Source organism: Mastigoproctus giganteus, chromosome 7 (genome assembly GCF_048544385.1).
Source record: "Mastigoproctus giganteus isolate SK-2022 chromosome 7, ASM4854438v1, whole genome shotgun sequence".
Lineage (NCBI taxonomy): Eukaryota > Metazoa > Arthropoda > Arachnida > Uropygi > Thelyphonidae > Mastigoproctus > Mastigoproctus giganteus.
The window spans coordinates 136,217,594-136,245,162 of NC_143581.1; the positions used below are offsets into that span (position 1 = coordinate 136,217,594).

Here is a 27,569-nt window from a genome sequence, read left to right on the forward strand (position 1 = left end):
CTTCACTAATAACATTAGTCCACAAAGAGCAGCACCCATTGATTACCACCCTCTGTCTTCTCCCACTCAACCATCCTTTTATCCATTGTAGCAACTTACCCTTAATACCATTCTGCTCCAATTTGTACAATAGTCTTCCATGCGCAACAGTGTCAAAAGCTTTCCTGAAATCCAAATATATGATATCAAATTATTTTTTCCTTCCAATTCCTTTGTAACCACATCATATCCTATCAAATTTGTCAGACAAGACTTTCCCTTAACAAACCCATGCTGTGTCTGAATTATTGCTGCAGTCTTGTCTAGATGATGCTGCAATGCATCTTTAACCAGTGACTCCATTATTTTACCCGGAACAGAAGTTAAACTAACTGGTCTGTAATTACTTCCACTTTGCTCTCAGTTATTACAAAATCATTAAGCACCCTGCTACAATTTGATAACCTTCTGCCATTTTCAAACCTTAATAACTCCTTATGTGTGAATGTAGATGCAAAATACTAATTCAGTTTGTTTGCTATTTGAGCAGGATCATCAACAGTCGAACCATCGATATCAAGTGGACCAATCAGATTCATCCCCTTCCTTTTAGAGTTTATATAAGTAAATAAATCCTTGCTGTTTTTTTAGCATCCTTTGCCAAAGATTTCTCGTAATCTGCCTTCGCCTGCCTAACCTCCTTTGTGACCCGATTACAGACAGCTTATATCTGCCATAGGCTTCTGTGTTGCTTAATAATTTATATGCATTCCACTGTGATCACTGCCACTTAGTGGTTCCTTTATCTCCAAATTCTTAATACACGAATGATCACTGCTGATAACCAGATGAAGAGTATTACCCTTTCTGGTTGCCTCTCGAACATGGTGCTGCAGAAAACAATCATCCAATAAATCCACAAAAGTTACTAGTATGTAAGTGACCAACACACAAGTTCCAGTCAATACGTGGGAAGTTAAAATCCCCGATTATAAGACATTCTGATTTACTAGCCCACTCTATTTCTCTGTACAATTGTTCATTGTACTCATTCGAGTCATTAGGCCTATAACACACTCCTACTGTTATTTTTGCTTTCACAGTGATTAAGTCACACCAAACTGACTCAACAGTGCACTGTTCATCTATATCAACTGGATGCTCTTCTTTTGATTTTGTTTTTCTTAATTAACAGCATGACACCTCCTCCCTTCCTAACCTGTCTATCCTTTCTGTACACATTGTACTCCCCAAATTCCAATTCTGCATTCCTAATGTCATCAGTGTAACACTCTGCCTTTGATGTCTTGACCAATACTTCAAATTTATCAAATTTATTTACTATAATTCTAGCATTGGTATACATGCACCTATTCCTAGTTACCCTGACACATCCCATATACCCACCTGTTTCACGATGACTGCCATCAGTCCCTGAAATCCCCAGCACCCTTCGCTCTAGGTCTCTACTTATTCTAATAGAAGTTGTGCAAGAATCACCTTTACCTCTGCCTGTGGCTACTTTTAACATTTTAGTCTGTGAATCCCCTCAAGCTAGCAGTTTTCCGACCCACCTAGCACTGCCTCGATGACATCAGCAAATATTCTTGCACCCTTTCTATTTAAGTGTATCTCATCCCTGTAGAAGCAGTCTCTCCTGTTAACAAGCACAGACCAAGCTGAAAAAAATTCTTCACCTTGAACCTTGCATGTTCTATCCAGGGCCGAATTTATTGACAAGGCTCTCATCCCTCGTATCATGTGTGGGCAGAATTGCAGACGCTTTCAAATTTAACCCTAACTCACGACTTTTTTACAACATTGACCTGTACTTGTTAAGTACATCTGCAGATCTCCTACTCTTAATGTCATTTGTGCCAATGTGTACAACAATATCACCTTTTGTGCCCTTAAAAGATGATATATGCTTTACAACGTCATCAACCTTTGCCCCTGGGAGACATTACCCTGGTCCTGTTCCATCTATCCTTTTTACACAATATTTTCCCCATCTCCCTGACAATGGAGTCACCAACAATAATTAGTTCCTTTGGGACCAGGGCCTTCGTGATTGCCAATGTGTTGCATGATGCCCAGGAGTGAGCTGTGGCATTGAGTTTGGCAGCTGGGAGCTTAATGGGCCCCTCATATTAATTTCTTCGAGGGCATCTACCCACACCTCAAGTTCTCATGATGCCCAGTAGAACGCTGAGTTGATACCTAATTTCTAGATACTCTCTGCACCTGGCACACACACACAAAGACTTCTTCCTTGGCTAGATCATGTTCTGTTCCAGAGAATTCGGGAAACATTTCACAAGTTGCGCATTTTTTTAGGCTGTGGTGCGTTGGAGAATCGCCCCCCCCCTCAGTTCTCCCCCAAGTCACAGCACTCCTGCCACTTTGTGCCTGTTGCTTTGCAGCTCTAGTCTTGGGCATGATATTTTAAATAAATAAGATCAATAAATTTAATTAATTAATTGTCAATACTACACTATCTAATAGAATCCTAAATGCAGTGATGCGTATTACACTATATAATTATGTTAGAGCTACCTAGTTAGCACAATTAAAAATTTGAATTCTCTACTTCTCTATACATAAACAATGTCTGCAAGATTCGAACGAAATAACGGTTTTACGTATGTTAAGTAGTAATCTACAAAAACTGTTTATCTAAATTTAAAATAAAAATAACCAGCGTAACTATAACTATAAGACTATGTATAAAATACAATATAAAATAACAATTAGGTAAATAAAAAGGCAAACACTTATCGCTTTTTCGGAGCCTGTAATTCACAGCTGTAATTTTTAAAGAGAGTCAGCGTTCTCTCTTCAAAGTTTTGCATATCTTTGATGTGCAAAACTTTCTGAGGAGCAGTGCAATCCATAAAATGGTTGATAATTTATGTGATGCTCTGACAACAGTATTTATCCACTGAAGAATGAATTATGTCAATATGAATATGTCAAGATGACTTATTTGACTTATTCATATTTATAGAGCAGGTAAACAGGCGTTACAAATAAATTATTAAATAATTATTGAAAATACTTAGTCTTTTCAATTTAAGAAAATAAAGGTACGTTAGTAAAATGAGCTATATGTAAGTAGCCTCAAGGCCATCAATAAAATCAGTATGCATGTCAACCCATTTTATTTAATAAAAATTTTTCAATAATCAATTGTGTTCTTGTTTCCAATTTTTGGCCAAATCTCTTATTTTTCAAACATACATTTGTTATTATTTTCAATTATGGAAACTGGCTAGATATAACTACAGATAAACCTCGTATAACACTTAGTTAGGTTCCTACAAAATCTCATGTAGTGCGAAACTGTGCTATACGGGACTGATAACCAGTACAAAAAGGTTATGTTCTGAAAGCTAACAAATATTATAACTATTGGAAACTTAAATTTTTTAAAAATAGTAATAACTGAACAAATGTCTTACAAACTGTGATACATATAAGTCAGATAATGTATGTTCATTTCATTTATTTTCTCTTCATTGCACATCTAGATTTTGTGCATCTTCTGCTGCTCTCTTTAAAAAACAGTAATCCAGATCTGTTTACTTTTGCTTGGTAGATCTTTGTAAATTTCTTGATGTTGGAGTTAATCATTTTTGAAGCTCCCTTTTGAACTGTATGCTACTTTCAGTCAAAGGATCTGCATTGAAAAAATAAGATTCTGATTGCTCGGCTAAGTTTATGCCTTCTGATATGCTTTTTAACTTAAAATTTGGAACTTCAGAATTTTCATCTGCGCTATCATCTTCTGAATTGATTTGGTTTACCTCTGATGCCATTTCCACCAAATCCGCTTCGGCAACCTCTTTTTTCTACCAGTAATTCTTGAACATCTTCAGTAGTCATATCATCAAAACCTTCATCTCCTACTGATTTGCCTTGTACTATACGACCGATTCCATTTTCTGCGGTTCGACCATGTTTCCTGAATGAACTGACTCTAGCCGTACATTTTTGTTGTTGTTGTTGTCAACAATTTTAGGGTTGACAACATTTTGATAACTGTCAACATTAAAAATATTGACGGATTTACTTCTTTGAGCAATAAAGCTCTGATTCTGATGCAGTCCATAACTGATAAATGTTTTCCAAAATCCATTGTAACAATTTTCTGATGTAATGAGTTAATAGGTAGATCTAATGTCTGAATTAAAGAAGTTGTATTGGGTGGGAGGAACGTTCTTTCAACATTTGGATGACTTAAATCTTTTGGATGGCCTTACACATGATCAAATATTAATAAAACTTGAAATCTAGATTTTTTCACTTTAAATAATTTTATAGCTGTTTGTCCAAAACAATTTAGAAACCATTCTTTAAATAAATCTGCAGTTACCCAAGCAAACTTTTTTACTTGCTTTCCAATACTGGTAATGCGTTTTTATTTACACCTTTCATTGCACAAGGATTAGAGGATCTATAAACTAGTATTGGTTTTATCATGTAATTTCCTGATGCATTACTGCACATAACTAACACTACACAATCTTTTGATGCTTTAAAACCTGGTGCAGGTTTTTTTTTTTTTTTTTTTGGAATAAAAGTCCTGTTGGACTTTTTACACCAAAGACCTGTCTCATCGACATTGAAAACGTTCTGTGTTGTGTATTTGTTCTCTTCAATAATTTTTTGAAATTCCTCTGCATAGTCCTTGACATCTTCATTATCAGCTTATGCCCTTTTCCCTTGATTCTTTATGTTACGTAATGAGAAGCGGTTTTTAAATTGCTCAATCCATCCTTTACTGGCAACAAACTCTGGGATAACGGAAGATTCTCCATTTTTCTTTTAAATGGTTATAAATTTTTCATGCTTTTCGTTTAATTACACTGCTGTCTAATGGGATATGTTTTTTACTGCTATCATCAATCCAAATGATGTTTTTTACTGTTATCATCATCCACTCCCACTGAGTGCTTTTTCTATTTTCTAAATTATTCGCACTCAGGGATGAGCTGTCATATTTGGGGAAATTAAACATCCTGCAGCAACAAAAAGTTCTAATATTCTGTTCATTTTTCTTTATAGTCTGGATTGTTGCTTCATTTAAATTTAAACTTTTTGCAATTTATGATACCTTTCTCCTTTTTTTTTTTTAAGTCAATCCAAATTTTTCATTTTTGGAAATAAAGTTTCTTTGAGCAGTGCTTTTTTACTTTCCTTAGGCATAATTTAGGCCTGGAATTTAATTCACAACAAAGAAATTATTCCAATACGGTTCTTAAGAACAAAGTTTAGTGTTACATACCCGGAAAAATTATAAACGATCAAAGAAAAACCGAAATAATTTTACAAAAACTTTGAAAGTCAGGAACTGCACTCTTTAAAGTTACTTTTTATGGTCTCAAACAAGCACAAGTTCAGTAGCACAGAACCTAACATGGATTTCCCATTTTTTTTTTTTTTTTTTTTTTTTTTTTTACATAACTAGCTAGTCAACAGCAGCAAACAACAAAGTTTTCCCCACGCAAAAGCTCAAAAATATGTGTGGTATGCGAGGTTTGCCACAATTCTCTAGCCATGTTAGAGCGATACCATGTTGTAGAAGTATATATTATACTGGGGTTGCCTGTATATGCAATTGATAGCCCAACGTTGATTGAATCTCTACAACACTTGATGTGGAAATTTGTTATTTACATTTGTGTCTGGCTATAAGAGATGCACTTGATGTTCTACCTGATTATTCAGTAAGTTACCCAGGAAATTAACCATTTTTTCATTTTAATTTGTGGCTAAAATGCTATTGTTCATTTTAATTTGTGGAGGAAGTGTTATTGTTCATTTTGATGTGTGGAAAAATTTTTGGAGTAGTATAAGACATTAAGGCTCTGCATATGAAATTTATTCTGTCTGTTTTTTCTGCAATTTAGGCTTAATTATTATAAGCACTGGGAAAGCAAAAATGAGAGGATTATGTGATAGGCCTGATGACTCCAGTGAGGACAATGAATATCTGTACAAACCAATAGTGGACCAGTAAATCAGTGCCTTATAATTGGGGATTTTAACATTCCACATGTTTCCTGGAACTTAGGACTTCTTGACTCTCAAATTAACAACACTTTTCTGGATTTATTGGGTGCCTGATTTCTACAACAACATGTTAGAGGGGCAACAAGAGGGAGTAATGCTCCCTCTTGTTGCCCCTCTATCAGAACTGGTTATTTATTCATTAAGAATCTGCATATCACTACCAATTCTTAACCAATCAGCAGTGATCACAATGTATCAATGTGTAATTTCCTTAAAGATGTAACTACCATCAAGGGTATAAGGGAAAGGTTTTTGATTTCATAAAGGTAACTAATGAGACTTGGCAGAGAATAAAAATGCATGCGATGCATATAAATTATCCGGCAGCACAAAGCCTAGCCTATAAACTAGTCTGTAATATAGACAGAAAGGATATTAGGCATGTGAAGACAGATTATGTGAATCATTTAGAAAAGGATGTTAAGAAAAACATTAAAGACTTTTTTATTTATGTAATCAGAGGGATGTAAACAGAGGTAATCTGAATGTCTGAAACAATACATTTTTGTTTTACTTGTTTAATCATTTCTTCAGGCCCAATCAGAAAAGAAGAAACTAGAAAACAGAACTGTTTTCTCCCCACATAACATGAAACTCATGTTTACCTAGCATTTTTGTTCGTATTTCTCTCTCTCTTTTTTTTTTTTTTTTTTTATTCTATAATTTTTTATGAGCAATTATATAATGCCCCTTATTCGATGGATTTTGGTAGCTTTTTTTTTTTTTTTTTATCTTCATTTTTCCACTCCTCTAATATGCTTTGCTAGCAGCAGGATAATGTTGGTTTCAACGAGCACATAGTTGTCTTTTTGTTGGTTCTTTCAGAATTCTTTCAAAAATGGAAATTTAATCAATTTAGTGATGACATTATTAAATCCAACAATTTCTATGGGTGAAAACATTCAGATTTAACAAAACATTTACTATACTTGTAGATTCCTAATTGTTATCTAAAGTATATGATATAAACTTTTCACTGGCTGCTTTAAGAATTTTTTTTTTTTGTTTTTTTACACTTAATAACCTGACCCTTAGGATCTCTGAAATTTAGAGATAAGCATTGTGTTTTGGCAGAGATGAATTTTAATCAAATCCCATACAATCTAATATGCAAAGTATCCGAAATTGTATTATCTCTTGCTTACATAGTAAAAATTCTTTTGCAGTATGTGGTGAATTTCATCTACCTTGTATAATCTAGAAATAAATTATTTTGAACTTGTTGTAAGGTCATGCTCATATTTGGGTATTACATATTTTTCAATAAATTCTTGGCAAATGAAAAAGAATGCTTGATGATTAAAAAATGCTTTCGAAAATTTGACAAATATTATAGCTTTCTTCTGTAAATAATTTTATATGCTCTTTCCACACCTGGGTTCAGCTTCCATTAAGAATCAAAAATATTTATGAAATTTCTTCCGCAAAGTATGCTGTCACTTCTTTGCTTTTTCACAAATGGATATTGTTTGGAAAGTATATACACTCCATTCCGGTTATTTGGGACACATTGGGCCTAGTGCATTTTGGCCCGATTAAGCAGCTGCCCCAATTATCCGAAGTTTCGTGTAAATAGTTAAAAATACAATGTACCACCCCCCACCCCTTTTTTTTTTACATTGGTTCACTGTACAATCAAATCACATTACGGCGAACTCAACATAGTAAACTGTTCACTATATGATGTGCAGTAAGCACTGGTCATTGTTGATCACGTTTGTGAATTGAATTTTAATTCTATTAAACAGCGATGCTAATTAGTGAAAATAGGAGGAATATTATCCACAGGCTATAAAAGCAAAGTTATATTAAGCAGAAATTTACCCTTTATTACGTTACCAATTAAAAAAATACGTGAAAATCGGAAGAATATACGTGATTATCGGAATAATTAATACCTACTGTAATATGTACATACGAACTAGTTGACATTTCTGTTTACTGACATTTGTGGGTGGGGGTTAAAATTTAAAACAGTAAAAAGATAAGTGATCAATAACAAAGAACACGGCACGCACACACACACACACACACACAAATTGCAAGTAACACAATACGCACAAGTGAGAACCGAGTAACGAGTTACAAAGCTTTAAAAATACGAATGAAGAGAAGATCTGAAAATAAATTTTTTTATGATCAAAGATTTCGTGGAAGTGTAAATACAGTTCACCATAATAACCCACAGAATTCCAGCTGTCATTATTATCGCAAATTCAGTAAGATCGAGTTTACTGTCCGTTTCACTAACAGAAAGGCCCAATAAACAGGTGACTGCTAATTGTTTTTATTATTTTATGGCTGTGGCCTCCAGAATTTTGACCGAACCACGTGGTACCGTCAGAGACAATCGTCGGGTAATATCCAGTGCTGTGGTCTGCTGCCCCGATTAAGCGGCATGCTGTCCCAATTAAGCAAAGTAAATCCTGGCTATTTTCTCGATTGGTTTCTGTGTTTTAAGATTTGCCCCAAATAAACGGCTGCCCCGATTAGCCGGTGGCCCAAATAACCGGAATCCATTGTACTTTAATAAAAAGAATATTGAATTTAAATTTTAAATAATCTTGTATTTCAATAATAAAATTTTATTAAATAACAAAAATATATTTCTTTCAGTTACAGAGATGGGCCAGGTAGTGCCCTGCGCTGTACATATGAGGGAACATTAAAAGACTTGCTTGTATATGTGAAACCCAGACAGCCAAAGAAGATATACTATCAACAGGTGAATATAATTTACCTTATTGATTTTTTTTTTTTTTACAACTTTTTCCTCCTTTTATGTTTTATTTCAGAATAATTGCACAATTTCAGCTATGTCACATATTGGTAGTTGAACTGTACTCTTGAACTGATTAACACACACACAAACAAAACGACTAGAATTTATTGTCACTAGCTTTTAGCATCCATTAAAAATCAATGGTTACTATATTTCTGTACATCATTGTTATAATCTGTTGTGTTATTTACCTAAATGAATTTGATTATAACACAAAAATTCAGGAACCATAAGCACACTAGATGGAATCAAATACTAGCCAAAGTAGAATGGTCAATAATAAACAGGTACAATTGTGCCAACTGGAGAGGCATTTCTGAATTCACACTTCTTCATATCTTGTCATGAATGGCATACTGCAGTGATCAGTTCAACAGTGTTACAACACACAAGAATGTACAGTTACAATGGGTTTAACAACACTAGTACTGGATGGTGGGGGATTGAAAAAATATTGTCGGTTCTACAGAATCCCCATTTCTGTTATTTCACACAGCTAGGAGGACTACAATGTAGAAATAACAGCACATGTCTATGGACCCATCCTGCCATGTATTATCAATGCTCGTGGTGGTGTAATGGTGTTTTGACAATATTGGGATGCTACAGTTATCTGTCATCAATTGTGTATATATCTTTCATGGCAACAGTTTAGCCATCTGGAAATGTGTTCTTTTTACAGAATAATGCCATTGGTGCATTATCCATTTGAATTAATTTGGACAAGCATTCTTGTGACATGCCTCTGACACCTCATTAATTCCAAGTTGGTTTGAGGGTTAAAAGGGGACCTGCTTACTATTAGGCAAGCATGCTGTTATGTGTTCCTTTCATAGTGATTAGGTAGGTGTACTTATAAAGTGTCACCCCCGGAGAGTACATATATTCTGTGTACTGTTATATGTTCCTGTCAAAGTTTTATTTGATTCTCACCTGCAGTTTAGCCCTCACCTGAATCTGTTATGTTCATTCACTTCTTTGTATAATTATTTTTCAGAACATACTCCATACCCATCTTCCTTCATTTTCATCAGTGGAGGTGATGGAAATCACTTCTATTGATGAGAATCCAGATGTGTAAATAGATTCAAGACAGATTTGCAAACAGAAATTGAAAATTTTAGGTGGGTAAGAAGAAAGCACATGAAAAATACCAAACTGAATACTGTAATATGAAATCGTTTCACAAAGAACATAATATATTGTGAGTTATTATCAGGTATATAGAAAGATCGAGTGACTACAAGCCAGAATTCAGATGATTATGAAAATTCTGCTATGTAAATATATACCAAATTCTACATATTGAGCACAAAGAAAATTAGATGCATTTCACACAATACACTGCATTAATTAGACTCGCACTAAAAGTAAAATCAACCCAAGCATGTGCTTGCTTTTGATAACACAGTTTCTTGCTGAAATCTTAAGGGTTAACATCATTGTAAACTATGCTGCCTTCATAATTTCCCAAGAAATTGTTAATGACCAGTTCTACTCTGATATGTATAATGTATTTAGGGTGGATGGGGTCATGTCATACTTTTTATCAAAATCTGCCTTAGTGTGTGAATAGAGTTTTGGGTTAACATTAACATTAATCTTAAGGGTTAACATCATTGTAAACTATGCTGCCTTCATAATTTCCCAAGAAATTGGGGATGACTAGTTCTACTATATGTATAATGTATTTAGGGTGAATGGGGGGTCATGTCATACTTCTTATCAAAATCAGCCTGAGTGTGCGAATAGAGTTTTGCTGAATCTGAAATTACATCTGCTGCATAGATATATGTGGTGTGAATTAGTTGGAAGCAAAGGTCTAATAAGAGTGGGAGTAATCTATGAACCAGAAGATTGTGAAAAGTATGAAGAGAATCTCTACGTGCAGATGGAATAGGTAAGCAAGTGCAAATGCTTTATTATGGGTGACTTCATTCTGCCCAAGATTGATTGGAAAAAGTGAGAGGGGAAACTCACCATGAGAAAAACTTTTAATTAGTAAACTAGGTGATAATATAAAGTGTTAGGGCTGAAACCTCAAGCTGTGGAAAAGTCTAGACCATGCATAAGTATAGTGCAAAAGCCTCAATAATACATAGCCAAATCTGAATTAACAGAATGTTAGCAAAACAGCATCGCTTTAAGTTATATCTCATATTGAGAATACCTTCACAATGAGTTGCCATGATATTGCATTACTTCGAATAAGTGACGCTTCACCTGAGGAGAAGACTAAAGATACTTATTCTCAGATGAAGGGTTAAAAGTCATGACATCAAAATTTGCAGGCAGTGTAAAGATTGGTAGAGCCGTTAATGATCTGTACCGAGCAGCACTCCTACAGGACATTAGCATTAGCAAAGGCATACAATGCAAGAAAGCAATCTTATGCAGCATCAGCCAAAAAAAAAAAAAAAAAAAACAACAACACCTCCCATTTCACCCCTTCCATTCTTCCCAAATGCCTGCCTTTATTTAGGCTATCAACTTCCACAACAAAATATGGAACTCAGTTCCACCAATCAACTACCCTCTGGCTAAATCAAATATTTGCACATCTATTCTACAATTGTCTTTACTCAGTTTGAAACTGTCCAATCCCAGGTTCTTAATCTGAGCAAGAGGAAGAATCCCATAAGCATTCAGCTTGCTCATCCAATTCAAGGCCTTATACACATCAATCAGATCACCTCAGGTGCCTACCCTCCACGTTTCTCTTTGGTTATTGCTACCCATATGCAATACTTTCTTTACAGTATAGTAAAGACAGTATATGCATACTGTCTTTACTGTTGTTAACAACCCTGCCAACCTTTGTATCATCTGCAAACTTGAACATTAATCCTGATACACCTTCATCAGTATCATTGAAAAATATAAAAAACAACAATGGGCCCAACACCGAATCCTGGGCAACTCCACTAATAACATTTGTCCATGAAGAGCAGTGTCCATTGATTACCACTCTCTGTCGTCTCCCACTTAACCATACCTTTATCCATTGTAGCAACTTACCATTAATGCCATACATCTCCAATTTTTACAGAAGTCTTCCATGTGCAACAGTATCAAAAGCTTTCCTGAAATCCAAGTATATGATATCAAAATTATTTTTGGCATTCAGTTCCTTTGTGACCACATAGTATCCAATCAAATTGGTCTGACAAGACCTCCCTTTAACAAACCCATGCTATGTATTAATTATTACTGCAATCTTGTTTAGATGATCCTGCAATGCTTTAACCAGTGATTCCATTATTTTCCCCGGAACACAAGTTAAACTAACAGGTTTATAGTTACGTGTGTCAACTTTTGAACCCCCTCTGTGAATTGGTAATACATTTGCACACCTCCATTCCACGGGGATCTCCCCCTAGTCCAAGAAATTATCATAATTACTGCTAAGGGTTTGCTTACTTCCTTTGCTGCCTCCTTTAATATAACCAGATAGATCCTGTCCACCCCAGGTGCCTTTTTTATTTTTAACTTCAACAATTTCTATTACTGCACTTTGCTCTCAGTTATTACAAAATCACTTAGCTCCCTGTTAGGGGGGCACTCCGCTCATTGAATAACTCTTCATGTGAACGTAGTTGCAAAATACTCATTCAGTTTATCAGTTACCTCAGCATGATCATTAATAGTCAACCCATCTATGTTAAGTGGTCCAATCTGATTCACCCCTTTCCCTCTTCAGTATACATAAGTAAAGAACTCTTTGCTGTTTTTCTTTGCATCCTCTGCCAAAGATTTCTCATAATCTGCCTTCACTTGCCTAACCTCCTTTGTGCCTTGATTACAGACTAACTTATATCTGTCATAGGCTTTGTCACCTGACAATTTATATGCATCCCATGAATTTTTCTTCTCTGCCATGAGCCCCATTAAGTCATCCAACATCCATTTAGTTCTGAACCTTTAACAGTATTTCTTATTTGGAATTAAAAGCCAAGTAGCTTCCAAGATTACTTCATTGAATGCTTCCCGTTTAGAATTTGCTGTTGGTAATAGCATCAGTTGGTCTCACAGTATAGAATTTAAAAACTGTCTGAGACCACCATAGTCACCTTTACGAAAGCAAAAGCCCTTCCCCTTAGCCTTGATGGTAGTTACATCTTTAAGTAATTCCCAAATCAGTACATTTTGATCACTGTCACCCAGTGGTTCCTTTATCTGCAGATCCTTAATGCATGAAGAATCACTGGTTATAATCAGATCAAGGCTATTACTCCCTCTGGTTGCCTCTCGAACATGTTGCTGTTGAAAACAGTCATCCAATAAATCCATAAAAGTCTAGCTAATGTGCGAGTGACCAACCCATAAGTTCCAGTCAATATCTGGAAAGTTAAAATCCCCCATTATAAAACATTCTGATTTACTTGCACACTCTTTCTGTGCACAATTGCTCATTATACTCATTCATTAGGACTATAACACAAACCTACTCTCATTTTTTCTTTCCCAATGCTTATTTCACACCAAACAGACTCAACATTACATTGTCCGCCAACATCAGTTGGATGAACTTCCTTAGTTTTTGTGTTTCTTAATTAACAGCATACTCCCACCTTCCCTTCCTGTCCTGTTTATCTTTCCTGTGCACATTATACTTCCCAGATTCCAATTGTGCACTGCTTATATCTGCGTGGCACCAGATCTCTGATATCCCAACAATATCTGCCTTTGATGTCTTGACTAGCTCAAGCTCATCAAATTTATTAACTATAGCCTAGCATTGGTGTACATGCAAGTATACATGCACCTGTTCCTACTCTTAGTTACCCTAACACAACCCATGTATTTACTTGTTCCATTGTGACTTCCAGCAGTCCTGGAAAGTTCCATGACCTTGCTTTCCAAGCTGCTGCTCATTCTAATAGAAGCATTGCAAGAATCACTTTTGCCTCTGCCTGCAGTGACTGTTTAGTCTGTATCCCCCCCCCCCGCTAAGCTAGCAGTTTTCTGACCCACCTAACACTGCCTCGACAGCATCAGCAAATATTCTTGCACCCTTTCTATTGAAATGTAACCTATCTCTGTAGAAACAGTCTCTCCTGTCAAGAAGCACAGAATATGCTGAAAAAAATTCTACCCTTGAGCCTTGCACAATCTCTCCATGGCCAAATTAATCGATAAGGCTTTCATCATTTACTCCCCCCTACTGTGTCTGGGCAGAATTGCAGACACTTTCACATTCAACCTAACTCGCAACTTTTTTTCAGCATTGACCTGTACTTGTTGAGGAAATCTGCAGATCTCTTACTCTTAATGTCATTATTTCTAATGTGTGCTACAGTTACACCTTTTGTGCCCTTTAAAGATATCTGCTCTACAATGTCATCAACTTTTGTCTCTGACAGCATACCTTGAAACAGCATCCTGTTTCAAGCATCTGGCAGCATCCTGTTCCACTTATCTTTCTTGCATAGTATATTCCCTGTCTCCGTGACAACAGAATCACCAACAATTACTAGTTCCTGCGGGACCAGCACATTCTGCCTTTGAGATTACTTTTTTGTTGCCTGATGCACAGGAGCGAGCTCTGCCATGGAGCTGGCCAGCTGAGAGCTTGATGGGCCCTCATTAATTTCTTTGAGGGCATATACCCTTCACCTCAAGCTGTCAAAGATGCCTGTCAGAATGCTGAGTTGGCACCTAATTTCTTGATATTCTAGATACCTAGCACACACACACACACACACACACACACACACACACACACACACACACACACACACAAAGGCATCCTCCTTGGCTAGATCATGTCCTGTTTTAGAAAGGTCGACAAACATTTCACACTTTTTTTTTTTTGAGACTGTGATTCATTGGATAATCACCCGCTTCGTTTCTCCCCCAAGTCACAGCACTCCTGCTAGTGTGTGATCTTTGCTTTACAGCTCTAGGCTGGGTCATGATTTCCATTTAAATACAATTTTATTAACAATGAAATTTAATAAGATTAATAATATTTTTGATTAATTGATAATGCTGTAATAACTAACACGATTGCTAATGCAGTGCTTTGTATTACGCTATCTAGTTTTACTTTATACCTTACACTGTCAGTTCAAGATATATATATATATATATATGTTATGCTATTTCTTATCGACTACAATACGGCTGCTAATTCAACAATTTTGGCGGCAACACCGGGAGTCATAACTTCCAAAAATTGCTGGTTAAATTCAAAATAAGATGCTAACGAATACTACTAAACCTATTTAATATCATTGTAAAACACAATGTACTATGTTAATTGATGAAGAATACAGTAAAAATTAAAAATACTTATCCCTTTACAGCAGCCAAAAATCCAGAGTGCCCTCCACTTGAACAGGCTGCAAGGATTTGCAGCCTGTTTAAGGGATCTGAGCCTTATAATATGGGCAGATATGAAGATTTCTGAGCAATTAATCATGCAGCAAGGAAGGAAGGCCCATGGTGTCTTATTGATTGATTGTACATTGTCCTATACTGATAGGGAGTTAATAATCCAACTGTATAAGGTAATTGTAAGATCACATTTGGAATACTGTGTTCAAGTATGGGGACTTCATCTGAAATAAGACATTATGCTTCTTGAAAGGGTCCAAAGAGAGGGAACTCTATGGTGAGATCAGCAAAGGTGCGACCATACAAAGAAATTCTCTAATTATGTTGGCTACAGAGTTTCGTAACTAGGAACCACAGAGGTAATCTTATTGACATTAATAAGGCTCTGAGTGGGGTTAGTAAAGTTATTGATAATGGAATTTTCACTGTTATAAAGAATTCCAACACAAGGGGGTGTAAATTCAAATTACAGGGGAAGAAGTTTAGACTTAATTGTAGGAAGTTTACTATTATCAAGTAAGTTGTTGATTGCTAGAACAGGTTGCTTTTATGGGTAGTTGAGGCTGAAAATTTGAATGAATCCAAAGGTCAACTTGATAGTTACCTAAATGGGGAGGGAAGCAATTAATATTTATTTATTTTATTTATTTATTTTTTTTTTTTTTTGCTCAATGCAGTAAAAGCCTGTGGCTTTTTTACACTATGTGGCTATTACTGTTACTATAAAAGCTATTCACATAATTATATACACTAAGCCTTATGCCTGAGCAAACCACAGACTCTGAATTCCACTTTCCCATTTGATTTGCAGGATATTTGTTGTTTTTCTTTTCTGAAATAAACTGATTACTGATGCAAAGCTGCATATTCCTTACTACTAGTACACTGACAGGATGGCATATCTGACAAGAAAATCTCTCGTGATTCAGTACATAAGAATGCGTAAATGATTAGAAGAATGAATACAATGACTACGTATCTACGAGAAGAATAACAACTGAATTCTTTAAGAAAGGAGGAGCATTGTGACACACAAGTAAGTCAGAAATTGAAGGCTGGATATCAGATTTAATTTCAGTGCTTATAATTGCTGAAGTCACATAAAAATACTTAAAGGGCATTGAAGAGACATTTGTTTCAACTGTAGCAAATTATTATATTTCCTTTGCATTGTCAGTATAAGATAAGATTTTTAAGAAAGTTCAGGTCTACTCAAAACTGTCATTAAGTTGGTTTTTGTTTAAGGAATTGCTAATTTGGTTGGCTCGAAACTACATACCACTACATTTAATTGAGTCAAACACAAAATAAATGTTCTGTTTAACTGGTAATGGTAACAGAGGTTGGAACAACCATTTAATTGTATCCTGCACATATTGTTTTAAGCTATTTCTTTTCAGTAAGCTAAAAGATTTGCATATTAATTTAATTACAGAAAAGTCAAGGAAAATTTATTTATTTGATTGAAACTGTATTCTGTCTAATTAAAGGAGAATATATTGTTTTCACTCAAACTTGAATGTATATAAATTTCTGAAAAAAGAATGAGGAACTGTAACTTGTAATAAAATACAAATTAGGACGAACTCCAAATTAAGTCGATCACTGTTGAATGGGAATTGATATGGTCTACTCAATTACTTATATTATTTTCAGTATCAGACCAAGAAGTGTTGACCATATGTAATGACGTAATGCTGTTACGATTTGATTATTAAATTCTTTGAATAATGAAATACACTTACAGTACATTTGCTGTGATCTGAAACAATGCTAACTTGAACTTCCTCTATTCCAAATGAGATTGTAGATTAATGGTTTTTGTTCTAAATTGAGATGTCAGAATTTGCTTGCAATACCTGCTTCTGCTGTTATTACAAAAGTCAGTCCAAGTGTGGAGAGAGAGCTGGAGCTAAATCTTTTGCTTCTGATTTTAATGTTTTGCCATTGTCTCAAGAGTTTCTGTGCTAGAGTTCAAGAAATTTCTTGATAAGATAGAAAGGAGAATATTCTAGATAACAGTATAAAAAGACTGCTGACCCTCATCTGCAGTCCTTTTATACTTCTACTAATTTCCCATTATGTTTGACAGAGTTTAAACTTTTATTCAATACTATTTGTTTAGTGTGTGTATGTGTGAGATTTTTGGCAGCAGAAGTAAGGAGAAGCATAAAACATTCATGCTCCATTTTAAGGCAACTTGATTTGCGAGAAGCTGGAACTGAATTGCTAGTTGCATGCAATTGGTTGTTAACCTTAACTCTTTCACAAGTGACTTTCAGAAACATGAGTGGCTTGTACAGGAAAGTTCCATATATCTGAGCCTTCAGTTGTGAACTTTTCAAACATGTGGGGTACAGGTAGAGTTTCATAGTGGTCTCTGTGGAGTGAATTTTGAAATTCGTAAAAATGAACACTTTGGACTTTAAACTTCAATTTAAATGAACTGATTTTTACTCTGTTCATTGGTGAATGATATTTCCACATTTGTATATATATCAATTGTTTTGTATATATATCAATATTTCAGACAATTTCTTCAATTTTAGCTTTTCTATGCCCAAATTTGAACAATTTCTAACAGGTATGAGTTTTATCTTCTGATTTTTAAAGCTATTTTCTTTATGGTTTCCTTTATAAACAGTGCTTTCTAACTGCTGCCACTTCTCTGCCCAGTACTGTATTTGAGGAAGTATGAGTTGTGTATGCAGGAAGCATTGTCAAAGCCTCATTATGCCAAGGAGCTGTGTATATTATTGACATACTTAAGCCATACCAAAAATTTCATTACTTCATACATGTCCTCCCTTTTCTTAATACTGAATACATTATGATATTCAAACTAATAGAACAAACTTATCTGTGAAATGATTTAAACCTCCCAAACAGTTCCTCATTTATTTCACAAATATATATATATAGGCTCAATTCCTGTCTCAGTGATGTTCATTTACTCTTGAAGTTCCAAATATTTTCTGACAGACTCCAATTATTTGCTGATTCAACTACTGTTTGTCACAATTGTTCTAATTATTAAGTGTAAGATTCCTTTCACTACAAAGATCATACTTTTGCATATGTGCATTCTGTATTCCATGTTTGAGACTTTGTAATTTGGAATTTCCCATTCTCCATCATCTTTCCCTTAAAATCTGTTCTCTCCATTCTGTCATTCGTCCGTTCCCTCTAATGTTCTACTTGGAACCCTTTCACTTTCTTTCTTTGATATGTGACTTCCTGTAATACAAATTTCCTAACAGTGGGGCAATTTTCCGTGGTGAATTTCATGTTCACAACTCCACTTGGCTGCCATTTTCTAGTTTCATCTTCTAGTCACAGAAGCTAAGCTAAGCTGGGCTGGAGGCTGAGGCTTTTGTCAGAAATAATGACCCCTCACACAGATTGTTTTTATACCTACCAATTATCAGACCATTCTAACCACACGGCTAATACTCTTGATCATTTTCTTATGAACAACCCTTTCATATATATAGTTGAGGTGATTGATTTCTATGCACCTTATCAATTTCATTTTTTGCCTACACCAAGGCTCACATCAATTGTAAAGCATTTTATTAGTCAGTCCAAACTAAATTTTGAACATGCTAAGAGAAGAAAACTTGCTTCTTGTCCACATGGTACTGGGGCAGCCTGGAATTTGCCCATGTCTACTCCCACACCTGTCACAACCAGACGATTCTATTGCTAAATCAGCTAAAGATAAAGATGACCTGCCTACTTTTCTTTAACTCTTGCATTGCTGATCTTTATAAACCCCTTTTTACCATACCACTACATTTAATTGGATGCCTCCTGTGGTCCTCAGTCCAAACGAGATTGAAGAATTTTGAGCATTCTTGATGCTAAGAAAATTCCAGGTGCTGATGATATTTCCATACTTGTTCTCAAAACCTGTGCTCCTGAGTTTTCTTTTCTTTTTTTTTTTTTTTTTTCTTTTGGAAATATTTGATATCCAACCAGTTCCTAAAAAGAGGGAAAAATCCCTCCCATCCATTTTTCATCTGTTGCGCTTACTTCTAGTCTTTCTCAATTAATGAAGAAATCCGTTAACCACAAAACTTCTAAACTATTTAAAAATCTTCCTTCAGTGTTCATCAGTATTGATACAGTTAGTATTGGTCCCCTAGTGATATACTGGCTTATGTTACCCACCAATGAACAAATTCAATGGAAAAGTTTGGTAAAACTCAGGCAGATCTGTTACGGTTTCCCTTATACCACTGTATCTGAGAAAATTCCCCATGAAGACAATATATATATATATAGCAGTGTTGTATGCTGTATAGAGCTGTATGGAATTTATCTGTAAGTTATATGCCATTCCCAGGTTGTTTCTGCACATTACAGGCTTTATCAGTGACGAGATACCTCATTCATTCTTGTCTTGGATTCAAGAGAAGTTGTATTTTCTTGATGAGTGGATGTTCAACATAAGTTTCTCCTGGATCCCAAGCCACATTGGGATCAAGGGTAAAGATCTCACAGATGCTTCATACAGACCATCACAATCCCAGAGCAGTCACAGCCTACTACATTGATGTGCAAAATTTAAGGACCTGTCAGGTTTTCACCTGTAGATTTTCATAGTAGTGGTCTGGATATGGGAAAAGCATACCAAAGGAACCTCGTGAGGTACAGAAATGATGAAGGAAACAACACCGACACAACAGCGGAAACAAAACGGCACATCCCGTATGTGTTCGATGGGATTTAAATCGGAAGGAAAAGGCAGGCCAATCTATACAAACAATGTCCTCACTTTCCAAAAGCATATTGACAGCTGCAGTGCAGTCGAGTATGGTGTTATCCATAAACGTGAATTCAGGGCCAGCGGCACCTCGGAACAGATGCACATAGGGAAGGATTACCTCAGTACAGTAGAGTGCACTGGTTACAGTACTGCCTTCCAGTATCTGGAGTTGTGTACGTCCATCCAAGATAAAGCCTCCCCAGACAAGAACACCTCGACTGCCATATCGATCCCTTTCAGTGATGTTTGCGGGGTGATACCATGTGCCAGCCTCTCGCCAGATTAGCTGACGTCCAGAATCGCTGCTGAGACTGAATCTACTCCCATCAGTAAAGAGTACCTTGAGTAAAGATTTTGTGTTTGTAACCTTTAGAAATAGTGTTGGTCCTTAAGTTTTGCACACCAGTGTAGTATCCTATACAGATTAAGGCAGGTACACAGTTTGTGTAAGGGATTACACAAACTGTCAGATTAAGCCTGTAATCCAAGAATGGCAATCTAGTCTATGCAGGAATTGTAAAGAGGAAATTGTTCTTGCTTGCCTCCACATAGGATGTAGCTACCTTAGCCATTCTGTCTTGCTGAGGGCCAATGACTGTCCTGTTTGCAAGAGTTGCCTCTATACTGGATTGACATGTTTTAACTAAATGTCCATGTTGTAGACGTGAACATTTTATTTGTTTCACTGTTTTTAGCTTTTGACGTGATGTTTTAGCTATTTAAAATTTATAAACTGTTTTGGAGAGTTTATTCTCACCAATAAACTCTCCAAACCAAACCAATATAGCTGAGAATATGCCAGCAAATGTCAACCTACTTCCATGTTGATATCAATATACCTTATCACTCACATAATATGTTCTCCATTAAGTGATAGGTTTAGCTGTCTATAAATAAAGTTTTAGCTATACAATGGGAAATGTCTTCTTTTTTTTATTCTTCCCCTCTTTTTTTTTATGTCCTTTCACCATCATAATATAGTAATTGCTTTTTTCTTTTCAAAGAAATATGTTTAAATCAGAAATTTTTTAAAAAATTTGGCAAATTTCTTATTTTTGTTAAAAAGATAACAACAATAAGAATACTTTGATTTTTCAGTTACCAAAATAAAAAAAAAGTTAATTAATCAATACATTGTATTATAATTTCATGCACATTGTAATTGTTTTTCTTAAATTAATTGAATGTTTGGTTTTTCTGTGATTAATAGAAAGGGAAAAGTAAATTAGAAATTGTCTTGTTACAAATCAGTTACTATTTGATTAACTAATAATATACAAGGGTGATTCCATAAATAATTTCTTTTGGCAGCAAAATGTTTTTTTAATTGATGAATTGTGAAGTTTTTTGAATTGTGAAGTTTTTTCACAATATATTCAATTCAAAAAACTATTGAATTTTTTCAAAAAATCCAATAGTTTTTTGAATTGTGAAGTTTTATATATTCTATTGTAGATATTACAACATAAATCTGCCAAAAGAAATGTTTCTTTATACTGCAGATCTGAAGTTATTGAACAATCACAGCAATGTCTTGAAATTAACATTATTTTCACTTTTCTTCACTTGGTATAAGCAGTGTCCAAGAGACAAGGCCATGATGTGTATGCCATGATTCAAGCACCAGGGTATTCAAAAAGTGCTGTGATAATCAATTTAAACACATTACATTAGATTCTAGGGAAAAAATTTATACCCAAGCTAAAAAAAATTTTAGCTTGGTATCAATCTGCCAAGTGCATTTGCTGGAGTGTTTTTTTTTTTTTTTTTGTCATTTGGCACGTCAACTTCTGTGGCCATAATGCACATCCCAAGTTTTTGCATTTTTTATTCTGATCCAAGCCTGAGGCGAAATTCGAAACCGCAACCCTTTGGGTTGCCAGGCAGGCACTTTACCCATCCAGCTAGCCTGGTTGGCGCTGGAGTGCATTAACTTTCAGGGAGATTTATAGGTCACGTTTTTGTAATGATGCCCTGGTCATCCAGTTACGACAGTTATTCTAAATGCCAATCTGTGGAAGGGACACATGTCATTTTGAAAGAAGAAAAACCTTGAATCACCAGATCAACACAAAAAAAATTTCGACTGCGATGTTGTTGGTAGGAGAAGGCCCAATTTTGGGTGATTATTCAGAGAAGGATGGATCATACTAAAAATAGTACAAAAGTATAAATAATAAAAACAATAAATAGTATAAAAAATAAAACCTGTAAATGATATAAATTTGAACTTTGCAACTGGTCTCTTTTATAATCAAAGAGACTTTACTTGCGGAACAACTGTCGTATTGAAATGAAAAATTTTCACTTCCCTGCACATTCCTCCCAACATAATATATTCATTCCATATTTTGTAATTCTTCTAATCAAATGCACATGAAATGTGGATCACACATTTGAGGATTCTAATTTAATAAATTAAACAATTGTAGTAAACATTAATGCATTGAACATAATAAGTACTGGGGCTTACTTATTTTTCCCTAGTGTTTAATGACAATTCAATTCCACATATCAACTGTATCCTTGCACATGACATGCCTGCTATACAGTATCCCCCTCACAAAGAATGTTTTATTTATAGGTGAAAAGACTACCTCCGAACCATTCTGCTTTTTTATTCTTTTGATTTATTCCTTTATTTGTAACTGCTTTCTGAAGGTTTTTATTATCATTATAAAGACCTTAGATTAGCCAGATTATGTTTTCAATATACCTTTTAATGATCATTCTTCCTAAGAAAAAAAAAATAAAGGAAGAATAATACACTCCAGGTTATGCTGATAATACACTCCAGGTTATGCAGGTACACATTGGTCATACTGATGTGTACCTCCATGTAATATATTCAATAATGTTAGTTGACATTACAGTTTGTTTTAAAAGATTGAAATGATATTAAGTCTTTTTTCATTTTTATAAAATTTATCAGAAAATATCATAGATTAAACCTTGTCTGAAACAGCAAAACAATAGTGCTGTGTGCAAAAGTGTATGATTAGTCAAGTGGATATGTTGCCCGACTACCAATATCATGGAACCCAGGTTCGAATCCCACCCAAAAAAAAAAAAAAAAAAAAGGAAAGAAAGAAAAGAAATGGGCAATAAAAAAAATTGCATAAGTTGCTTCATCAGACATACCACCACATTGAATTGATGGCTGTGGCAGTGAGTTTTGCCATCTGAAGTCACTCCCAATAACTATCACCTGCCACTGGATGCAAAAGACAAAATTGAACAGATTTCAGTTTTGCTGAACTCTCTGGAACAGAATATGATCTAGACAAGGAGGATGTCTTCTTGTGTGCCAGGTGCAGAGAATGTCTAGAAATTAGGAGTCAACTCAGCGTTCTAATGGGCGTGTATCAGAGCTTGAGGTGTAGGGTAGATGCCCTCGAAGAAATTAATATGAGGGGCCTGTCAAGCTCTCAGCTGCTCAACTCAATGTCAGAGCTCCTCCTGGGCATCAGGCGACCCAGCGGCAATCTCCAAGGCAGAGTGCGCTAGCCCCACAGGAGTTAGTTATTGTTGGTGATGGTATAAGACCAGGATATGTCTGCCAGGGGAAAAAGTTAATGATGTTAGGAGATCTGCAGATTTACTTAACAAGTAAAGGTCAATGTTGCAAAAAAAAAAAAAAAAAAAAAAAAAGTTGTGAAAGTTAGGGTTAAATTTCAAAGAGTCTGCAATTCTGCCCAGACACAATAGGAGGGAATACATGATGAGACCCTTGTCAATCAATTCGACCCTGGAAGGAATGAAAAGTTCAAGGTGTAGAACTTTTTTCAGCGTGGTTTGTGCTTGTTAACAGGAGAGGATGCTTCTACAGGGATGGGATACACATAAATAGAAAGGCTGCAAGAATATTTGCTGATGCTATAAAGGCAGTGTTAGGCGGGTCAGAAAACTGCTAGCTTTGGGGGGGGGGGATTCACAGACTAAAAGATTAAATGTAGCTGCAAGGAGAGGTGAATGTGATTCTTGCACTATTTCTATTAGAATAAGCAGCGGTCTGGAGCGAGGGGTGCTGGGGGTTTCAGGGAGTGGCAGTCTTGAAACAGGTGGGTATGTGGGTTGTGAATAAGAATAGGTGCATGTATACCAATGCTAGAATTATAGTTGATGAATGATCATCAAAGGCAGATATTGTTGGGATACCAGAGACATGGTGTCACACAGATATTAAGAATGCAGAATTGGAATTTGGGGAGTACAATGTGTACAGAAAGGATCGGAAGGGAGGAGGTGTTATGCTGTTAATTAAGAAAAACATAAAATCAAAAAAAGTGCATCCACTTGATATAGATGAACAGTGCACTGTTGAGTCAGTTTGGTGTGACTTAAGCACTGCGAAAGCAAAAATAAGAGTAGGAGTGTGTTATAGGCCTAATGACTCGAATGAGTACAATGAATAATTGTACAGAGAAATAGAGTCGGCAAGTAAATCAGAATGTCTTATAATCGGGGATTTTAACTTCTCAGATATTGACTGGAACTTGTGGGTTGGTCATTCATACGCTAGTAAGACTTTTGTGGATTTATTGGTTGATTGTTTTCTGCAGCAGCATGTTCGAATGGCAACCAGAGGGTAATAATCTTGATCTGGTTATCAGCAGTGATCATTCGTGTATTAAGAATTTGGAGATAAAGGAGCCTCTAGGTGGCAGTGATCACAGTGAACTGATGTGGGATTTACTTAAAGATATATTTACCATCCGAGGTAAAGGAAAGGGTTTTTGCTTCTGTGAAGGTGAGTATAGTGGGATCAACTGATGATGTTCATCATCATCATCAGCCATTTTCAATCCACTGCAGGATGAAGGCCTCTCCAGCAACTTTCCAGTTCCTTCTGTTTTGAGCACTGGCCATCCATTTACTACTCAAAAACTCATGAATTTCATCTATCCATCTCCGCCTTTGTCTTCCAGGTTTTCTTCTAGCTCCTCTTGGGTACCATTCTGTTATTTCTTAGTCCATCTGTCATCATGTCTTCTAGCTATGTGTCCTGCCCAAGACCATTTTAGTTCTTTAGTTTTGATAAGAATGTCCTTTACTTGAGTTTGCTGCCTAATCCATGTGTTTCTCTTCTTATCTAACAGTCTGATTCCCAATATAATTCGTTCCATTCTTCGCTGTGTAGTTCTTAGCTTCTCTTCCATTCTTTTGGTGAGTGCCCAAGTTTCACTTCCATAAGTCATGGTGGGGAGTATACATTGATTCATTATTTTACGTTTCAGACAAACTGGGATATTGCTCTTCAGTATGTGACTATATTTCCTGAATGCTATCCATCCAAAATTTATTCTTCTCTTGACTTCCAGCCATTTATCATTATTACAGCTAATAACTTGTCCCAGATAAGTATATGACTCCACCTTTTCAATTACTGCTCCTTCAATCATTATTTCCCTTTCCGTGGCATACTTGTTCATCATTACTTTTGTTTTAGCCATATTCATCTTTAGTCCAAAATCCTTACTAACTGTGCATAACTGATTAAGATTTTCCTCTAATTCTTTGAGATCGTGGCTTATGACCACAATGTCATCTGCAAATCGTAAATGGTTTAGGTACTCTCCTTTCTGCGACCAGTCTAATCTTCTGAAAGCTTCCTCAAGGGCAGCAGTAAACAGCTTCGGAGATATTGTGTCTCCTTGTCGAACTCCTTTCTCGATTTTAAATTTGCTACTGTCTTTGTCTAGTCTAATAAAGGATGTAGCACTCTCATATATTTTCTTCAAAATCATAATATATGGAGTATCTATGCCTTGTCTTTCCAGTGCCCGAAACATTGCCTTATGCTGTATGGAGTCAAATGCCTTTTCATAATCCACAAATGCCAGGCATAATGGTGTTTTATATTCATTTGCTTTCTCCATTAGCTGTGATATTACGTGAAGGTGATCCATAGTTGAGAATCCTGTCCTAAAACCAGCTTGCTCTTTCGGTTGATTCTCATCAAGTATTCTTTCTAATCTGTTAGTAATGACCCTTGTGAACAACTTGTAGATATGGGATAATAAGCTAATTAGTCTATAATTTCCAATTTCTGATTTATCTCCTTTCTTATGCAGCAAAACTATGATTGCATTATTCCACTGCTTAGGCATCACACCTTTTCTAATGCACTTTGTGAAGAGCCTTGCCAGTTTTTGTGTTATGTCTCTTCCTCCCAATTTTAACAACTCTACAGTAACTTCATCTTCCCCCGGAGCTTTCCGATTCTTCATTTTCTTCAATGCATGTTCTACCTCATCAGGAAGAATATCGGGTATGTCGTATGTATTGCTACTTTGCAATCCATCTTCCCCACTGCTGGTATCATTCCCTCGCTCCTTGTATAATTCTCTATAGTAGTCTTCTGCTATTTGAATTATGCCTTCTCTGCTGTTTATAAGTACACCATCGCTATTCTTCAGTTTCAGTATCATTTGTCTTTCTGTATTACTGCTCATGGCTGCTGATTTAAATCCTTTGTTTTCCCTTAATGCTTGTTCTACTTTTCTCTTGTGTTAAATCTTCTTATGTCCTCTCTGAGTCTCTTTCTAATGGCTTTGCATAACTCAGTATACTCAATTTTCTCCCTGTCAGTGTTTTTCTTGCTCTTCATTTGTCGTCTTTGGTTCATCATGACAAGTGTTTCTTGACTAATTTTTTCTTCTTTGGATTTCTGTTTCCCTATAGGTTTCTTGGGCTTTATCACTTTCAGAAAGTTGTAATATTCCTCGTCGATATCTTGGTCTTGAGCAGTCTACAGAAGCTCAAACTTGTTCTTCAGTTCCAGTACATACTGCTTTTTCTCCTCCTCTGTTATTTCAAAGACCTTTGTATTATTTACTCGAGTCAGTTTTTTCCTTTCCTTTCCTACATCTATATCGAGTGTACATCTTACCATTCTGTGATCACTTCCAACATTTACCTTATTCAGGACGGTAACATCATTCACAATATATCTTCTGTTAGTGAGGATGAAGTCGATTTCATTAGTTGTTAATCCATTTGGACTCTTCCATGTCCACTTTCTGTTCACCCTTTTCTTGAAAAAAGTGTTCATTACTGACATTCCTTGAGATTCTGCAAATTCCACAAGTCTTTCACCTCTTTTATTTCTTTCACCAATTCCAAAATTTCCTATAGTTCCTCTTTCTGCGCTGTTTTGCCTTTTTCCAACCTTAGCATTGAAGTCCCCCATAATAATAGTGTAGTGGGTTTTCTGTTCATCTAGAAGACTCTCAATTTCAGTGTACATTTCTTCAACCTCTTCATCATCATGGCTCGATGTTGGTGCAACTGATGATGTTACCAACAGCAAATTCCAAGTGGGGAGCATTCAAGGAATTAATCATGGAAGCTACTAAAAGTTTCATACCTGTTAAGAAATATTATTCAAGGTTTAGGCCTAAATGGTTATCAGATGAACTAATGAGACTTGTGACAGAGAAGAAAATTGCATGGGATGCATATAAAGTATCAGGGGACACATAAGCCTGTGGCAGATATAAGCTAGTCTGTAATTAAGACACAAAGGAGGTTAGGCAGGCGAAGGCAGATTATGAGAAATCTTTGAGAAAGAATGCTAAGAAAAACAGCAAGGATTTCTTTACTTATATAAACTAAAAGGGA

General features: G+C 35.7%; 1 protein-coding gene across 1 annotated transcript in view; it reads left to right on the plus strand.

Annotated features, from left to right (window-relative positions):
* The window catches only part of Usp7 (Ubiquitin-specific protease 7), a 518,151-nt gene that overhangs the window by 479,109 nt on the left and 11,473 nt on the right, over positions 1-27,569 (plus strand). The window contains exon 26 of the mRNA XM_090378438.1: positions 8,671-8,779. Within this exon, the coding sequence (XP_090234564.1) occupies positions 8,671-8,779 (109 nt within the window). The remainder of the gene's footprint in view (positions 1-8,670; positions 8,780-27,569) is intronic.